At 57.5% G+C, this 17,531-nt stretch overlaps 2 protein-coding genes across 2 annotated transcripts in view; both read left to right on the top strand.

The window, feature by feature from the left end:
• LOC120412066 (tenascin-like) lies at positions 1-2,896 on the top strand. The gene is made up of 4 exons (XM_039572392.1): positions 1-47; positions 1,114-1,352; positions 1,981-2,206; positions 2,812-2,896. The coding sequence occupies exons 2-4, from the start codon at positions 1,118-1,120 to the stop codon at positions 2,894-2,896; spliced, it is 546 nt and encodes a 181-aa protein (XP_039428326.1). The 5' UTR covers positions 1-47; positions 1,114-1,117.
• The window catches only part of LOC120412068 (tenascin-X-like), a 26,059-nt gene continuing 10,644 nt past the window's right edge, over positions 2,117-17,531 (top strand). Inside the window, 18 exon segments of the mRNA XM_039572394.1 lie at positions 2,117-2,206; positions 2,812-2,924; positions 3,449-3,602; positions 4,422-5,096; positions 5,475-5,564; positions 5,859-6,152; positions 6,716-7,072; positions 7,954-8,310; positions 9,166-9,516; positions 10,073-10,417; positions 10,662-10,957; positions 10,960-11,020; positions 11,609-11,953; positions 12,323-12,583; positions 12,586-12,678; positions 14,951-15,295; positions 15,654-16,010; positions 16,888-17,259. Of these exon segments, the coding sequence (XP_039428328.1) occupies positions 3,464-3,602; positions 4,422-5,096; positions 5,475-5,564; positions 5,859-6,152; positions 6,716-7,072; positions 7,954-8,310; positions 9,166-9,516; positions 10,073-10,417; positions 10,662-10,957; positions 10,960-11,020; positions 11,609-11,953; positions 12,323-12,583; positions 12,586-12,678; positions 14,951-15,295; positions 15,654-16,010; positions 16,888-17,259 (4,738 nt within the window). The 5' untranslated portion in view covers positions 2,117-2,206; positions 2,812-2,924; positions 3,449-3,463.

Here is a 17,531-nt window from a genome sequence, read left to right on the forward strand (position 1 = left end):
TCCACCCCGCCCGACCCAGAGCGAGAACGCAGCGGGACCGGCCGGAGGTACTGGGGCAACTGGGGGGACTGGGAGGGTCACTGGGGGGCACAGGAGGGACTGGGGGAACGAGGGGGTGACTGGGCGGGGCTTGGGAGAACTGGGCAGGACTGGGGGGCACTGAGAGAACTGGAAGAAACTGGGGAGAATTTAGGGCACTGGGAGGGACTGGGGAGTATTGGGAGAACTGAGAGGGACTGGGAGGGACGGAGGGGGAACTGGGAACATGAGGGACTGGGGGATGTGGGGCGGAGTGGGAAGGTACTGGGGGGACCTAGGGGGCACTGTGGGAGACTGGAGGAATTGGAGTGCACTGGGGGGAACGGGGGGCACTAGCACTTCTGGGGGAACGGGGGAGATTGGGGGACTGAGGGGGACTGGGGGCCACTGGGAGTCACTGGTGGTTACTGAAGAGTCGCTGGGGGTTACTGGGAGGTGCTGTGGTTTGGGGTGTCTGTGTGTCTCCAGGAATGTCCCCCATGTGTCCCCCATGTCCCCACAACTGTCCCTGTGTCTGCCTGTGCCGTGGGTCTCTCTGTGCCCCCCCCCCCCCCCCGTGTGTGTCCCTCATGTCCCCAGAGATGTTCCTGTGTGCCCTACTGGTGCACATGTATCCTTGGAGATGCCCCCAGTGGTGTCCCATGAGTCTGTGTGTTCCCTGTGTCCCCTGGGTGTCCCCTATGGGTGTTCCTCTTCCTCCTCTGTGTCACTGTGGGTGTCCCCCACGATGTCACTGTCTCCCTGCGTCCCTTCCATGGGTGTTCCCTGTGCTTCATGTGTGTCCCTTGTGTGACCCCAGGGTGTCTCCACATCCCCCCCGTGGGTTGTTTCCCTTGAACGTCCCCACATGTCCCTATGTCCTTTATTGGTGCCTGTGTGTCCCCATGGGTGTCCCCATGGATGTCCCTGCATCCCCATGCCATGTGCCTGTGTGCCCTAGCTGTCCCCATAGGTGTCCCTGTGTCCCCGCCACATGTGCTGGTGTCCCCACAGTTGTGCCTGTGCCTCTCCACGATATCCCTGTTCCCCCGTGGGTGCCTCTGGGTATCCCCATGTCCCCCTGTCTTCCCCCAGGACGATGCCGGTGACCCTGGAACTGCGGCTTCTGCTGCTGGCACTGGCGCTGCGGGGGGAGGCAGCGTCCCCCTCAGTGTCCCCCTCAGTGTCCCCTGCCATGTCCCCCCCTGAGTCCCCCTCCGATACGTGTGGGGCAGCGCTGGCGGATGTGCTGAGGCGGCTGCAGGAGCTCGAGGGACACGTGCAGGCACTGAGGGGACACTGTGGGGACACGGGGGGACCCCAGGCCGGGACAGGTAACAGGGGACAAGGAGGGGGAACACAGAGAGCCCCAGGCTGGGACAGGAGAACACAGGGAGGGCAGGGGGACATAGAGGACATGGGGGAGCATGGGGCTCACAGGCACAGTGAGGGAACATGGGGGAACCCTAGACTGGGACAGGTAACAGAGATTGGTGACATGGAGGGATCACAGGGGACAGGGGAGAATGGAGACGGGGAGACATAGAGGGGCACTGGGGGGTCACTGGGGAGTCATTGAAGGGTCATTGGGGGGGTCACTGAGGTGGTTATTTGTGGCGACATTGGGGTCATGATGGTCCTTGTGGTCATTGGGGGGGGGGGTCACTGGGGGCTCAGTGGGGAGATAGCCGGGGGGTCACTGGGGGGTCAGTGGGGGTCAGTGGGGAGATAGCCGGGGGGTCACTGGGGGTCAGTAGGGAGATAGCCGGGGGGTCACTGGGGGCTCACGGGGGTCAGTAGGGAGATAGCCGGGGGTCACTGGGGGGTCAGTAGGGAGATAGCCGGGGGGTCACTGGGGGGCTCACGGGGGTCAGTAGGGAGATAGCCGGGGGGTCACTGGGGGTCAGTGGGGAGATAGCCGGGGGGTCACTGGGGGTCACGCCGGTGTCCGTGTCCCCCCAGGCCGGTCGGTGCAGCTCTGTGCGCCCCCTGCCGGCGGCGGCTGCGCCTGCCCCGCCCCCTCGGGCGCGGCCCCGCCCCCGGCCCCGCCCCCCGCGTGCCCGCGCGGCTGCAGTGACCAGGGCCGCTGCGAGCGCGGCCGCTGCCGCTGCTTCCCCGGGCTGGGGCGGCCCCGACTGCGCCACGCCCGCCTGCGCCCCGGGCTGGGGCGGGGCCCGCTGCGACATCGGTACGTCCCAATGCCCCCGGTGACCTGCCGGCTTCCCCCCTCGGTGCCCCTCGGCGCTCCCGCTGCGGCACCCCCGCGTGTACCCCTGGATGGGAGGGAAATCTGCTGCGACGTCGGTGGTTCCCCAGTGCTCCCGGTGGCCCCCAGTGTTTCCCCGGTGACTTCCCAGTGTCCCCACCTCAGCGCTCCCTATACCCCCCTTCCTTCCCTCCCATCCTGGGGGGGCCCTACTGTGACACCAGTGCATACCCAGCTGTTCCCCAGTGCCCCTCAGTTCCTCCAGTGCTCCCATCCCAGTGCTCCCGGTACACCCCCACTTCTCTCCCCATCTATGGGGGTTCTCACGCCACCTCAGTGGGTCCCCAAGGGTCCCCATCTGCCACTCCCAGTGCCCCTCAGTGCCTCCCATTCCTGAGTGTCCCCATCCCATTGTGTTCCCAGTGTGTCCCCAGCATGTCTTAGAGTGCTCTCATGGTGTCCCCATCCCCTTGATGCCCCATCCCAGAGTATCCCTGTGGTGTCCCCAGGGTTTCCCCATCCCAGGGCATCCCCATCCCATGGGTGTCCCCTGATGTCCCCATGGTGGCCCTGCACTCTCCCCTCAGAGGTGCCCTGGGTAACACCACGGTTGGCCTCCCGCACCCCAACGTCCCTGCGCATCACCTGGCCCCAGCCCCTGGTTCCCCCTGATGGCTACCGGGTGACACTCGTCCCCCTGGTGAGTGGGGAGACAGGGGACATGGGAGGTGGGGGCATGGGGAGGGGACAGGGACAGGAGGGGACACAGAGGGGAACAGGGACATGGAAGGGGCAAGACTCCAGTGCCACCCAGGTGGCCACAATGGGATGGCCCCAATATGTCCCCAGATCATCCCCATGTATCCCCATAATGTCCTCAATGGTATCCCCTATATGTCCTAAATATGTCTCCCATGAGCCCCCCCAATGTGTCCCAAACAAGTGCCCCCAATGCATCCCCCCAGCATGTCCCCATGGTGTCCTCAACCTGTGTCCAGTGTGTCCCCAGTGTTCCCTATTGTGTCCTCACCATGTTCCCAATGTGTCCCCATGGTGTCCCCAATGTATCCCCCAGCACATCCCCAGTGAGTCACCACACTGTGTTCTCAATATGCCCCTGAAGTTCCCAACATGTTCCTAAGGTGTCCCCAGTATGTCCTCAATGTGTCCCCAGTGTCTCCCTATGGTTTCCCCCACACCCCCTCACACTGCCCCCATCCCCAGGATGACCCTGTGTCCATGACAACGCATGAACTGCCCAGCTCTGCTGTCGCCTTCTCAGTGACAGGGCTATCCCCAGGCCGCCCCTTTGAGCTGCTGGTCCAAGCCCGGCGGGGGCCGCATCTGGGGGCACCCGGGGTCCTGCGTCTGCGCACAGGTGAGGACACTTGGGGACACCACAGGGACACCTGGGAACAGCGTGGGAACAGGGAAGGGGGTGGAGCAACAGGGACAGGGGTGAAGGTGGGAATGGCATGAGGATGAGGATGGAGAGGGCTTGGGGTCCTGCACCTGTGCACAGGTGGGGACACCTGGGGACAAGGCAGGGGGGCACAGAGGTGGAGTTGGGGACACAGCAGGGACAGGACTGAGGGTGGGGATGGAGGGAGAGGGTGGGGACAGAGGGTGGCATAGGGACAGGGTAGTATTGGGACAGGGATGGGAATGAGGATGGCACAGGGATGGGTACAGGGTGATATCAGCAGAGGGATGGGGACAAGGATGGGAGATGGCCCAGGCATGGGGACAACACAGGCAGGGCAGCAGGGTTGACACAGGGATGGGGACAGTGATGACATGGGGTCACCATGGGGACAGGGATAGCAAGGGGACAAGGATGGGGTTGGGGCTGGCATAAGCATGGGGATAGGGACGAGAGGGATGGGAACAGTGATGGTACAGTGTCACAGTTAAGGGGCAGCCCAGACACATGGTCAGGAATGGCACAGGGATGGGGACAGCATGGTGACAGTGTGGCACTGAATAGAGATGGGATGGCACAAGGATGAGGTTTGGGACAGCGACAGCATGGCCAAAGGGGTGGGGACAAGGGATGCCAGGGGAACAGGAGTAGGAGTAGCATGGGCATGGGTACAGGGGTGGGGATGGCCCAGGGATGGGGACAGGGCTGGGACAGGGATGTCCCCCACAGACTCTCTGGGACAGACTGGTGACATGGGTCCCCTTTGCTCTGCAGCGCTCATCCCGGCTGTGCCCCACCATGAAGTGTCCCCGGAATCACCTCAAGGCTCCCTGGGGTCCCCAGCAGTGGCACCATCAGCCCGAGGGTCCCCAGAGTCCACAGGATCCTCAGGGTCACTGGGGTCCCCAGGGTCACTGGTGTCACCCATATCACCAGACGTGTTCTTGGGGTCACCCGGGTCTTTGGGGTCACCAGCATCCCCCAAGGTTCCAGCATCCCCTGTGGCTCGAGGGTCCCTGGGATCCCCAGCACCCCCAAGGTCATCAGTGTCACCAGAATCCCCAGAGTCACCAGCATCACCAGAATTCCCAGGGTCATCAGTGTCACCAGATTTCTCAGTGTCACCAGTGTCCCCAGAGTCCCCAGTGTCTCCAGAGTTCCCAGAATTGCCAGGATCCCCAGAGTCCCCAGTGTTCCCAGGGTCCCCTCCACCCCCGTGGTCCCCCCTGTCCCCGTGGGCCCCACTGTCCCCAGGCATCCCCTCCCTGCAGGACCTGGTGGCCCGGCTGTCCCCGTACAGTGGATCCCTGCTCCAGCGTCTTGAGAGCCACCTTCGGGCTACCAACTTCCCTCTCCGTGGCAATCAGACAGTGCCAGGGGTGGCCCGTGCCATCCTGGCCTACATCCTGCGCCGGCACCCAGCCCTGGGGAGAGGACAGGGACCCACAGGTGGATGTCACGGCGGGGCCGTTGGGGAGGGGGGATGGGGGAAAAGGGTGCATCAGGGATGGGGTGTACAAGAGGAGGGACATCCTGGAGAGCCGAACAGGGGGGATGGTGGGAAAGGAATATCACAGTGGGGGGAATGCAGGGAGGGGGTGGGGGAATGGCAGGAGTGGGGAGTGGGACAGGACAGGGAAGGGACATTCCAGAGAGTGTGGGATGGAGGGGATGAGGGAAGGGGAACAGGGAGGATGGGGAGGATGGGTGGAAGGGACATCCTGAGAAGGAGTAAGGTGACTGGGAGCAAGGGGAGGAACATCCTGGGTAGGGGAATGAGGGAGATGGTGTGGAAGGGATGTCCTGTAACACATGCTCTGGGGGCAGGGGAGGGTGGAAACCAGGAGCCGGTGCTGGAATGGGGGGACATGGATGGGATGGAGCCGATGGAGCCATGGAAGAACATGGGGAAAACAGGTACTGATGGGGGGGTGAGGGATGGGATTAGCTCAGGTGTTGGACTTGATGACCTTTCTGGGTCCCTTCCAATTCAGAAGATTCTGTGATTCTGTGATACCTAGGATGGAGAGAGCAGGCATAGATGGATGCTGTGATGGATGGCACATGGGTAGAGGGATGGAGAGATTTATGAATGGAGACATGAATGGAGGAGGGGATGGATGGAGAGATGGAGGGAGGGCTGGAGACGTGGATGGCCATTTGAATGGACACATAAATGCCTGTGCCCACACTGTTGCCACTCCACTGCAGTCAAAGCCGAGCCAGAGGAGCTGCGTCCATCCCGGCCAGTCCTGGGTGACCTCAGTGTCACCAGTGTCACCCCCAGCTCCATGCGGCTGCAGTGGAGTGTCCCCAAGGACTCCTTTGACTCCTTCATGCTGCAGTACCGGGATGCCCAGGGCCAGCCCCAGGCCCTGCCCATTGATGGTGGGTCTCGCTCAGTGACGGTGCTGGGGCTGTCCCCATCTCACCGGTACCGCTTCCACCTCTATGGGTTGCGGGGTGGGAAGAGGATCGACCGCGTCTCCATTGATGTCATCACAGGTGAGGGTGGATGGAAGGATCAACATATCCCATCCCCACTCACTATCAAGCACTCGCTCACCCTAGCATCATCTGGTCAACCAACACTTCCACTGACCTGTTGATCTGCCTGCTGTCATCCACCATCATCATCACCTATCATCATTGTTACCATCATCATCCATCACCCTTTCCCCATCCCCTATCCTTCCAACCAAGCTGTCCCTAGTTTACCCCAGTCCCAAGTTCCCCAGCTCAGGGGTGGAAGATGGGTAAGAGCATGGGATGGTGGATGGATGGATGGATGGATGGATGGATGGATGGATGGATGGGTGAATGGATAGATGGATGGATGGATGATGCATGACTATTGTTGGGGACATTTTGTTGGTGGTTTGACAAATCAGATCAGTGGTTGGGTGGTTGGATGACCCAGTGCAAGGTGAGATTAAAGAAGGAGTTGAAGGAAGAGGGGCATGGTATACCCCATGAATGAATGGATGGGTTGGTTGGTAGGTGGTGGGATGGATGTTTGGATGGACACAGGCATTTCCACGCCCATCACCATCCCCTCTTCACCACAGCTGCAACACAGCCAGAGGAGCTCCTCCTGCCCTCAGAAGATCCCCAACAGGAGAAGCTGGTAACTGAGTTCCCAACATCCGAGGCACCCCTGGTGTGGGCAGTGCTGGAGGAGCTGAGGGTCTCCGGTGTCACACCCAACTCTGTGCAGCTGCAGTGGAGTGTCCCTGAGGGCTCCTTTGAGTCCTTCATGCTGCAGTACCGGGATGCCCAGGGCCAGCCCCAGGCCCTGCCCATCGATGGCGGGTCCCACTCAGTGACGGTGCCAGGGCTGTCCCCATCCCATCGGTACCGCTTCCACCTCTATGGGCTGCAGGGCAGGAAGAAGATTGACCATGTCTCCACTGAGGCTGTGACAGGTGAGGGGGAAGGTTAGGGGGGTGAGGGTGCGTGGATAGAGGGAGAGAGGGAGGGATTAAGGGATGAGGGAATGGTGGGTGAAGGAAGGGATACAGAGGTGCAGGAGCAGAAAGATGGATGGATGGATGGATGGATGGGTGGATGGATGGATGGATGGATGATGATGACTGGAGGGTTGCATGAATAGATGGATACATGTACGGTTAAGGTGAGAGATGGATGCATTGATGGATAGATCAATGGATGGACAGAGGAAGAGATGAGGAATGGATGAATGATTGAAAATGGATGACGGCTCCTGGGTGGGTTAGTTGGTTGGGTAGATTGAAGGATGGGGGGATGGAGGAGAATGCATGAATGGTGATGGATGATGTATCAATGGAGGGGGGCCTCCTGTGTGGGTTGGATGGATGAATGCTGGATGGACACGTGTCTGCACAGCTAACATGTGTGGCTGAGCCTGTGGCTGGATTTTGCTCTGAGTGAGGGGGTGAGTGTAGGGGAATAGCGGTAGGAGAGTGGATGGAGGATTGTATTCAAGGACTGACTGAAGGAAACTGGATGGATGGATGGATGGATGGATGGATGGAAGAAGATGGATGAATGGATGAAGATGGATAATGGGTGATTGCTGTTGGGGCAGTTTGTCAGTGGTTTGATATGTCAGATCAATGACTCAATGCAGGGTGAGATTAAAGAAGGAGCTGAAAGAAAAGGTGCATAGTATGATCTGTAGTTAGATGGATGGGTAGATGATGGGTGCTGGAATGAACAGTCATGCAGATGAAAGTGTAAATGGAAGGATGTATGCATTGATTGGTGGGTGGTGGGATGAATGATTGGATGGACACAGGCATTCCCATGCAATCATCCATTGCAGGCACAGAAGAGCAAGAGGAGCTGCCCCTGCCCTCAGAGGAGCAAAAACATGAGAAACTCCAAACTGAGGCCCCTCCATCTGATGCTCCCCCAGTGCGGGCAATGCTGGGAGAGCTGAGGGTCTCCAGTGTCACACCCAACTCTGTGCAGCTACAGTGGAGTGTCCTTGAGGGCTCCTTTGACTCCTTCAAGCTGCAGTACCGGGATGCCCAAGACCAGCCCCAGGCCCTGCCCATTGATGGAAGGTCCCACTTGGTGACAGTGCCGGGGCTGTCCCCATCCCACCGTTACCACTTCCACCTCTACGGGTTGCAGGGCAGGAAGAAGACTGACCATGTCTCTATTGGTATTAGCACAGGTGAGATGGAAGGTCAGAGGTATGGAGGGATGGATGGATGGATGGATGCATGGATGGATGGATGGATGGAGAGGTGGATGGATCAAGAGATCCCACCCCCGTTCCATCCCCATCCACCAGTCAGCACCCACTGACTTGAGCACCACCCAATCAACCATTGACCTTTCCACTGACCTGGTCACCAGCATCTGCCATCCAGAATCATCATCATAATCCATCTATTATCCATCATTATCATCATCATATACATCTACCATGTATCACCATCATCATCATCATCATTCATCAATCACCTTCCATCCATTCTTCCATACACCCATTCATCACCCTTCATCCATCAAGGATGGATGGATGAATTGAAGATTGTCTATGGGAAATGGGGTTGGGAGGCACAGAGGCCTGGAGGGATGTGGGAAGAAAGAACCAGAGATGGATATGGAATTGGGTGGGGGTTGTCTTGGATGGATGGATGGACGGATGTACATGTGTGGATGGATGATTAGAGACATGGATGGATGGAAAGATGACAGATGGATGATGCATGATTGTTGTTGGGGGTTTTTTGTTGGTGGTTTGACATGTCAGATCAGTGGTTGGGTAGTTGGATGACCCAATGCAAGGTGAGATTAAAGGAGTTGAATGGTAAGGCGCGTGGTATGACCCATGGTTAGATAGATGAGCAGATAATGGGTGCTGGAATGAATGGTCCAGGAGATGATGGAGGGATGGATGGAGGGATGGGTGGATGGATGGATGGATGGATGGATGGATTGGTTGCTAAGTGGTGGGATGAATGATTGGATGGAAACAGGCATTTCCAAACCCGTCACCATCCCCTCTCCATCACACCTGCAGCACAGCAAGAGGGGCTGCCCCTGCCAACAGAGGAGCACCAACAGGAGAAGCCTGAAACGAAATCCCACCCATCTGAGGGACCCCTGGTGAGGGCGGTGCTGGAGGAGCTGAGGGTCTCCACCATCACCCCCAGCTCCGTGGGGCTGCAGTGGACTGTCCCCAAGGGCTCCTTCGACTCCTTTATGCTGCAATATCGGGATGCCCAAGGCCAGCCCCAGGCCCTGCCCATCGATGGCGGGTCTCGCTCGGTGACGGTGCCGGGGCTGTCCCCATCCCATCGGTACCGCTTCCACCTCTATGGGCTGCGGGGCAGTAAAAGGATTGACCGTGTCTCCACCGACGTCGTCACAGGTAAGGCAGAAGGTGGAAGGGAGAGAGAGATCAAGAAATGGAGGCATCAGCAGGTGCCATGCCTATCCCATATGCACCCACCAATGAGCAGCCATTGACTTGGCACCATCTGATGAACCATCAGCCCTTCCACGGACCTATTGACTAACACCTTCCATCATCCATCGTCCACCATCAGCAGCAGCAACCATCAATTATCCATCGTCATCCATTGTCTTCATCTACTGTGTATCACCATCATCGTCATCATCATCCATCAATCTTCATGCATCCATCTATCCTTCCATGCTTCCCTCATCCTCTATCCATCAAGGATGGATTAAGTGATGGATGAATGGAAGATTTTCCATGGGAAATGGCGGTGGGAGGGATAAGGCCTGAAGGGATGTTTAAGAGAGAGCCAGTGTGATGGATGTGGAATTGCCTAGGGGGTTGTGTTGGATGTTGGGTGTGTGATGGGAAGAATGGATGGATGGATTGGTTTGTGGGTGGTAGGATGGACATTTGAAATGAGAGTTGGATGCCATTGGCCATCACCATTCCCCCTCCAATGCAGCCAGCAAAGAACCCTTGCCCTCAGAAGATCCCCAACAGGAGAAGCTGGTAACTGAGTTCCCAACATCTGAGGCACTCCCAGCACGAGCGGTGCTGGGAGAACTGAGGGTCTCCAGTGTCACACCCAACTCTGTGCAGCTGCAGTGGAGTGTCCCTGAGGGCTCCTTTGAGTCCTTCATGCTGCAGTACCGGGATGCCCAGGGCCAGCCCCAGGCCCTGCCCATCGATGGCGGGTCCCACTCGGTGACGGTGCCGGGGCTGTCCCTGTCTCGCCGGTACCGCTTCCACCTCTATGGGTTGCGGGGCAGGAAGAAGATTGACCACGTCTCCACCGAGGTCCTGACAGGTAAGGGGGAAGGTCAGGGGGAGGAAGGGTGGGTGGATGTCTGGATAAAGAATGATGGATATATGGAGAAATAGGGGGATCAAGAGATGGGGTGATGGAGGAATGGATGAATGCATGGATGGATGGATGATGGTTGCCAGAATGAATGATGCAGAATATGGAAGTGTGGATGGATGGGTTGGTTGGTAGGTGGTGGATGGATGCTTGGATGGACGGACCCATCACCATCCCCTCTCCATCGCAGCTGCAGAAGAGCCAGAGGAGGTGCCCCTGCCCTCAGAGGAACCGCAGCATGAGAAACCCCAAACTGAGGCCCCTGCAACTGAGGCCACTCCAGCACGGGCAGTGCTGGAGGAGCTGAGGGTCTCCACCATCACCCCCAGCTCCGTGGGGCTGCAGTGGACTGTCCCCAAGGGCTCCTTCGACTCCTTTATGCTGCAATATCGGGATGCCCGAGGCCAGCCCCAGGCCCTGCCCATCGATGGCGGGTCTCGCTCGGTGACAGTGCCGGGGCTGTCCCCATCCCATCGGTACCCGCTTCCACCTCTATGGGGCTGCGGGGCAGTAAAAGGATTGACCGTGTCTCCACCGACGTCGTCACAGGTAAGGCAGAAGGTGGAAGGGAGAGAGAGATCAAGAAATGAAGGCATCAGCGGGTCCCATGCCCATCCCATATGCACCCACCAATGAGCAGCCATTGACTTGGCACCATCTGATGAACCATCAGCCCTTCCATGGACCTATTGACTAACACCTTCCATCATCCATCGTCCACCATCAGCAGCAGCAACCATCAATTATCCATCGTCATCCATTGTCTTCATCTACCGTGTATCACCATCATCGTCATCATCATCCATCAATCCTCATGCATCCATCTATCCTTCCATGCTTCCCTCATCCTCTATCCATCAAGGATGGATTAAGTGATGGATGAATGGAAGATTTTCCATGGGAAATGGGGGTGGGAGGGATAAGGCCTGGAGAGATGTTTAAGAGAGAGCCAGTGTGATGGATGTGGAATTGCCTAGGGGGTTGTGTCGGATTTTGGGTGTGTGATGGGAAGAATGGATGGGTGGATGGATGGATGGATGGATGGATGGATGGATAGATTGGTTGGTGGGTGGTGGGATGGGCATTTGGAGGGACAGGTAGAAGCCCACGGCCATCACCATTCCCCCTCCAATGCAGCCAGCAAAGAACCCTTGCCCTCAGAAGATCCCCAACAGGAGAAGCCGGAAATTGAGTTCCCAACATCTGAGGCACTCCCAGCACGAGCGGTGCTGGGAGAACTGAGGTTCTCCAGTGTCACACCCAACTCTGTGCAGCTGCAGTGGAGTGTCCCTGAGGGCTCCTTTGAGTCCTTCATGCTGCAGTACCGGGATGCCCAGGGCCAGCCCCAGGCCCTGCCCATCGATGGCGGGTCCCACTCAGTGACGGTGCCGGGGCTGTCCCCGTCTCGCCGGTACCGCTTCCACCTCTATGGGTTGCGGGGCAGGAAGAAGATTGACCACGTCTCCACCGAGGTCCTGACAGGTAAGGGGGAAGGTCAGGGGGAGGAAGGGTGGGTGGATGTCTGGATAAAGAATGATGGATATATGGAGAGGTGGAGGCATGAAGGGATGGAGGAATGGGGAGTGGAGGAAGGGATGGAGTGGTGGAGGAATGGATGAATGCATGGATGGATGAATGCATGGATGGATGACTTGAAATATAAATGAATGGATGAATGGATGGGTGGGTAGAAACTGGGTGCAAAAATGAATTGTCTAGGAGATGAAAAGATGGATGGATGGACGGATGGATGGATGGATAGATGGACGGATGGGTGGAGTTGGTGGTGGGTTGCATGTTTGGATGGACACAGGCATTCCCATGCCCATCACCATCCCCTCTCCATCGCAGCTGCAGAAGAGCCAGAGGAGGTGCCCCTGCCCTCAGAGGAACCGCAGCATGAGAAACCCCAAACTGAGGCCCCTGCAACTGAGGCCACTCCAGCACGGGCAGTGCTGGAGGAGCTGAGGGTCTCCACCATCACCCCCAGCTCCGTGGGGCTGCAGTGGACTGTCCCCAAGGGCTCCTTCGACTCCTTTATGCTGCAATATCGGGATGCCCAAGGCCAGCCCCAGGCCCTGCCCATTGATGGCGGGTCTCGCTCGGTGACGGTGCGGGGCTGTCCCCATCCCATCGGTACCGCTTCCACCTCTATGGGCTGCGGGGCAGTAAAAGGATTGACCGTGTCTCCACCGACGTCGTCACAGGTAAGGCAGAAGGTGGAAGGGAGAGAGAGATCAAGAAATGGAGGCATCAGCAGGTGCCATGCCCATCCCATATGCACCCACCAATGAGCAGCCATTGACTTGGCACCATCTGATGAACCATCAGCCCTTCCACGGACCTCTTGACTAACACCTTCCATCATCCATCGTCCACCATCAGCAGCAGCAACCATCAATTATCCATCGTCATCCATTGTCTTCATCTACCGTGTATCACCATCATCGTCATCATCATCCATCAATCTTCATGCATCCATCTATCCTTCCATGCTTCCCTCATCCTCTATCCATCAAGGATGGATTAAGTGATGGATGAATGGAAGATTTTCCATGGGAAATGGCGGTGGGAGGGGATAAGGCCTGAAGGGATGTTTAAGAGAGAGCCAGTGTGATGGATGTGGAATTGCCTAGGGGGTTGTGTTGGATATTGGGGTGTGTGACGGGAAAGAATGGATGGATGGATTGGTTTGTGGGGTGGTAGGATGGACATTTGAATGAGAGTTGGATGCCATTGCCATCACCATTCCCCCTCCAATGCAGCCAGCAAAGAACACTTGCCCTCAGAAGAGCCCCAACAGGAGAAGCTGGTAACTGAGTTCCCAACATCTGAGGCACTCCAGCACGAGCGGTGCTGGGAGAACTGAGGGTCTCCAGTGTCCACACCCAACTCTGTGCAGCTGCAGTGGAGTGTCCCCTGAGGGCTCCTTTGAGTCCTTCATGCTGCAGTACCGGGATGCCCAGGGCCAGCCCCAGGCCCTGCCCATCGATGGCGGGTCCCACTCGGTGACGGTGCCGGGGGCTGTCTCCGTCTCGCTGGTACCCGCTTCCACCTCTGTGGGTTGCGGGGCAGGAAGAAGATTGACCAACGTCTCACACCGAGGTCCTGACAAGGTAAGGGGGAAGGTCAGGGGGAGGAAGGGTGGGTGGATGTCTGGATAAAGAATGATGGATATATGGAGAAATAGGGGGATCAAGGGATGGAGTGATGGAGGAATGGATGAATGCATGGATGGATGGATGATGGTTGCCAGAATGAATGATGCAGAATATGGAAGTGTGGATGGATGGGTTGGTTGGTAGGTGGTGGATGGATGCTTGGATGGACGGACCCATCACCATCCCCTCTCCATCGCAGCTGCAGAAGAGCCAGAGGAGGTGCCCCTGCCCTCAGAGGAACCGCAGCATGAGAAACCCAAACTGAGGCCCCTGCAACTGAGGCCACTCCAGCACGGGCAGTGCTGGAGGAGCTGAGGGTCTCCACCATCACCCCCAGCTCCGTGGGGCTGCAGTGGACTGTCCCCAAGGGCTCCTTCGACTCCTTTATGCTGCAATATCAGGATGCCCAAGGCCAGCCCCAGGCCCTGCCCATCGATGGCAGGCTCCGCTCGGTGACAGTGCCGGGGCTGTCCCCATCCCATCGGTACCGCTTCCACCTCTATGGGCTGCGGGGCAGTAAAAGGATTGACCGTGTCTCCACCGACGTCGTCACAGGTAAGGCAGAAGGTGGAAGGGAGAGAGAGATCAAGAAATGGAGGCATCAGCAGGTGCCATGCTCATCCCATATGCACCCACCAATGAGGCAGCCATTGACTTGGCACCATCTGATGAGCCATCAGCCCTTCCATGGACCTATTGACTAACACCTTCCATCATCCATCGTCCACCATCAGCAGCAGCAACCATCAATTATCCATCGTCATCCATTGTCTTCATCTACTGTGTATCACCATCATCGTCATCATCATCCATCAATCTTCATGCATCCATCTATCCTTCCATGCTTCCCTCATCCTCTATCCATCAAGGATGGATTAAGTGATGGATGAATGGAAGATTTTCCATGGGAAATGGTGGTGGGAGGGGTTAAGGCCTGAAGGGATGTGTAAGAGAGAGCCAGTGTGATGGATGTGGAATTGCCTAGGGGGTTGTGTTGCATGTTGGGTGTGTGATGGGAAGGATGGATGGAAGGATGGATGGATGGATGGATGGATGGATGGATAGATTGGTGGTGGGTGGTGGGATGGACATTTGGGGTGGGAGGGGATAAGGCCTGGAGAGATGTTTAAGAGAGAGCCAGTGTGATGGATGTGGAATTGCCTAGGGGGTTGTGTTGGATGTTGGGTGTGTGATGGGAAGAATGGATGGATGGATGGATGGATGGATGGATGGATGGATTGGTTGCTGGGTGGTGGGATGGACATTTGGAGTGAGAGTTGGATGCTCATGGCCATCACCATTTTCCCCTCCAATGCAGCCAGCAAAGAACCCTTGCCCTCAGAAGAGCCCCAACAGGAGAAGCCGGAAATTGAGTTCCCAACATCTGAGGCACTCCCAGCACGAGCGGTGCTGGGAGAACTGAAGGTCTCCAGTGTCACACCCAACTCTGTGCAGCTGCAGTGGAGTGTCCCTGAGGGCTCCTTTGAGTCCTTCATGCTGCAGTACCGGGATGCCCAGGGCCAGCCCCAGGCCCTGCCCATCGATGGCGGGTCCCACTCGGTGACGGTGCCGGGGCTGTCCCCGTCTTGCCGGTACCGCTTCCACCTCTATGGGTTGCGGGGCAGGAAGAAGATTGACCACGTCTCCACCGAGGTCCTGACAGGTAAGGGGGAAGGTCAGGGGGAGGAAGGGTGGGTGGATGTCTGGATAAAGAATGATGTATATATGGAGAGGTGGAGGCATGAAGGGATGGAGGAATGGGGGAGTGGAGGAAGGGATGGAGGAAATGGAGAGTGGAGGAAGGGATGGAGTGGAGGAGGAATGGATGAATGCATGGATGGATGACTTGAACTATAAATGAATGGATGAATGGATGGGTGGGAAGCTGATGGGTGCAAAAATGAATTGTCTAGGAGATGAAAGGACAGATGGATGGATGGATGGGTGGAGTTGGTGGTGGGTTGGATGTTTGGATGGACACAGGCATTCCCATGCCCATCTCCATCCCCTCTCTATCGCAGGTGCAGAAGAGCCAGAGGAGGTGCCCCTGCCCTCAGAGGAACCGCAGCATGAGAAACCCCAAACTGAGGCCCCTGCAACTGAGGCCACTCCAGCACGGGCAGTGCTGGAGGAGCTGAGGGTCTCCACCATCACCCCCAGCTCCGTGGGGCTGCAGTGGACTGTCCCCAAGGGCTCCTTCGACTCCTTTATGCTGCAATATCGGGATGCCCAAGGCCAGCCCCAGGCCCTGCCCATCGATGGCGGGTCTCGCTCGGTGACAGTGCCGGGGCTGTCCCCATCCCATCGGTACCGCTTCCACCTCTATGGGCTGCGGGGCAGTAAAAGGATTGACCGTGTCTCCACCGACGTCGTCACAGGTAAGGAGAAATCTTAGAGGGGAGAAGGCTTGGAGACATGGTTGTAGAAGGGGAGAGATTGACATGGGGCTGGATGGAGAGATGGATGATGGATGCATTCACGTAGGGTTTTGTGGCGTCATGGGTAGAAGGACGAACAAATCAACATGAAGATTATTGGAAGCCTGAAGAACTGGATCATGGTGTGATGAATGGAGGGTTGGGTGCATGGCTGGCTGGCTGGCTGGATGGATGGCAACTGAACAAACACACTGATGAATGGGTGGGTGGTTGAAGAAATCTGGATGGATGGACTGTGAGATTCCACTATGAACTCTGGGTTTGAGAGCGATGGATGCATGGATGGATACATGGCTGATGGGGGTTGTTGGTCAATAGGCAGGCAGGAAGTATCAATCATTGAGTGGATGTTTTCTGGGATTTGTGACTGCTCACAATGGTGGATGGTGATGTGAAGGGGAAGGAGAGATGGGTGGAATTGGGCAGGGAAACTGGAGACAGCTTGGAGGTGGAGACATGGCTGGGACCATGGGAGGGTAGAGTGATGGATGGATGGATGGATGGATGGATGGATGGATGGATGGATGATGGAGGGTTCCTGCTGTCCAGATGCCTGTCTTAATAGACAGAAGATTGTCCATGGGAAATGGGGGCTGGGAGGTGTGGAGGTAATGGGGGAATGTGGAGGGAAAGAGACAGATGAATATGGTGTTGGGTGGGGGGTTGGGTTGGTTTTTGGGTGGGTGGTGGGATGGATGGGTGATGGATGGATGGCAGTGATGGACAGTGGGTAGGGGGATGGTTGGGTAGGTGATGGATGGGTGTATGGATGAACACATGGACAGCCACACCCATTACTGTCCCCTGTGCATTGCAGCCACAGACAAGCCAGAGGAGCCACCCTTGCCCTCAGAGGATCCCAAAACTGAAACCCTGCCAACTGAGGACAATCAACCTGAGCACCCCCAAACTGAGGTCCCCCCAGCACGGGCAGTGCTGGGAGAACTGAGGGTCTCCAGTGTCACACCCAACTCTGTGCAGCTACAGTGGAGTGTCCCTGAGAGCCCCTTTGAGTCCTTCATGCTGCAGTACCGGGATGCCCAAGGCCAGCCCCAGGCCCTGCCCATCGATGGCAGGTCCCGCTCAGTGACAGTGCTGGGGCTGTCCCCATCCCATCGGTACCGCTTCCACCTCTACGGGTTGCAGGGTGGAAAAAGGATTGACCACATGTCCACCAATGTTGCCACAGGTGAAGGGGGGCTCAGACCCCATCCGCACCTGTGGTGCTTCTGAGCCCTTAGATGGCCCTTCAAGCCTGGGGAGTCTGGGAAGTGTTTCTGGGGCTTGAGATGGGGGTGGGACTGTGGAGGCCAGAGGGATGGAGAGTAGAGGGATGTGTGGACCCATGGATGGATGATGGTTGATGATGGATGATGGATGATAGATGATGGTGCGTTGTTGGTGGATAGGTTGGTGGAAGGATCAATGGCTGAACAGATGCTCCATCCATCCATCCATCCA

This window comes from Corvus cornix, unplaced genomic scaffold, assembly GCF_000738735.6.
Source record: "Corvus cornix cornix isolate S_Up_H32 unplaced genomic scaffold, ASM73873v5 scaffold1, whole genome shotgun sequence".
Lineage (NCBI taxonomy): Eukaryota > Metazoa > Chordata > Aves > Passeriformes > Corvidae > Corvus > Corvus cornix.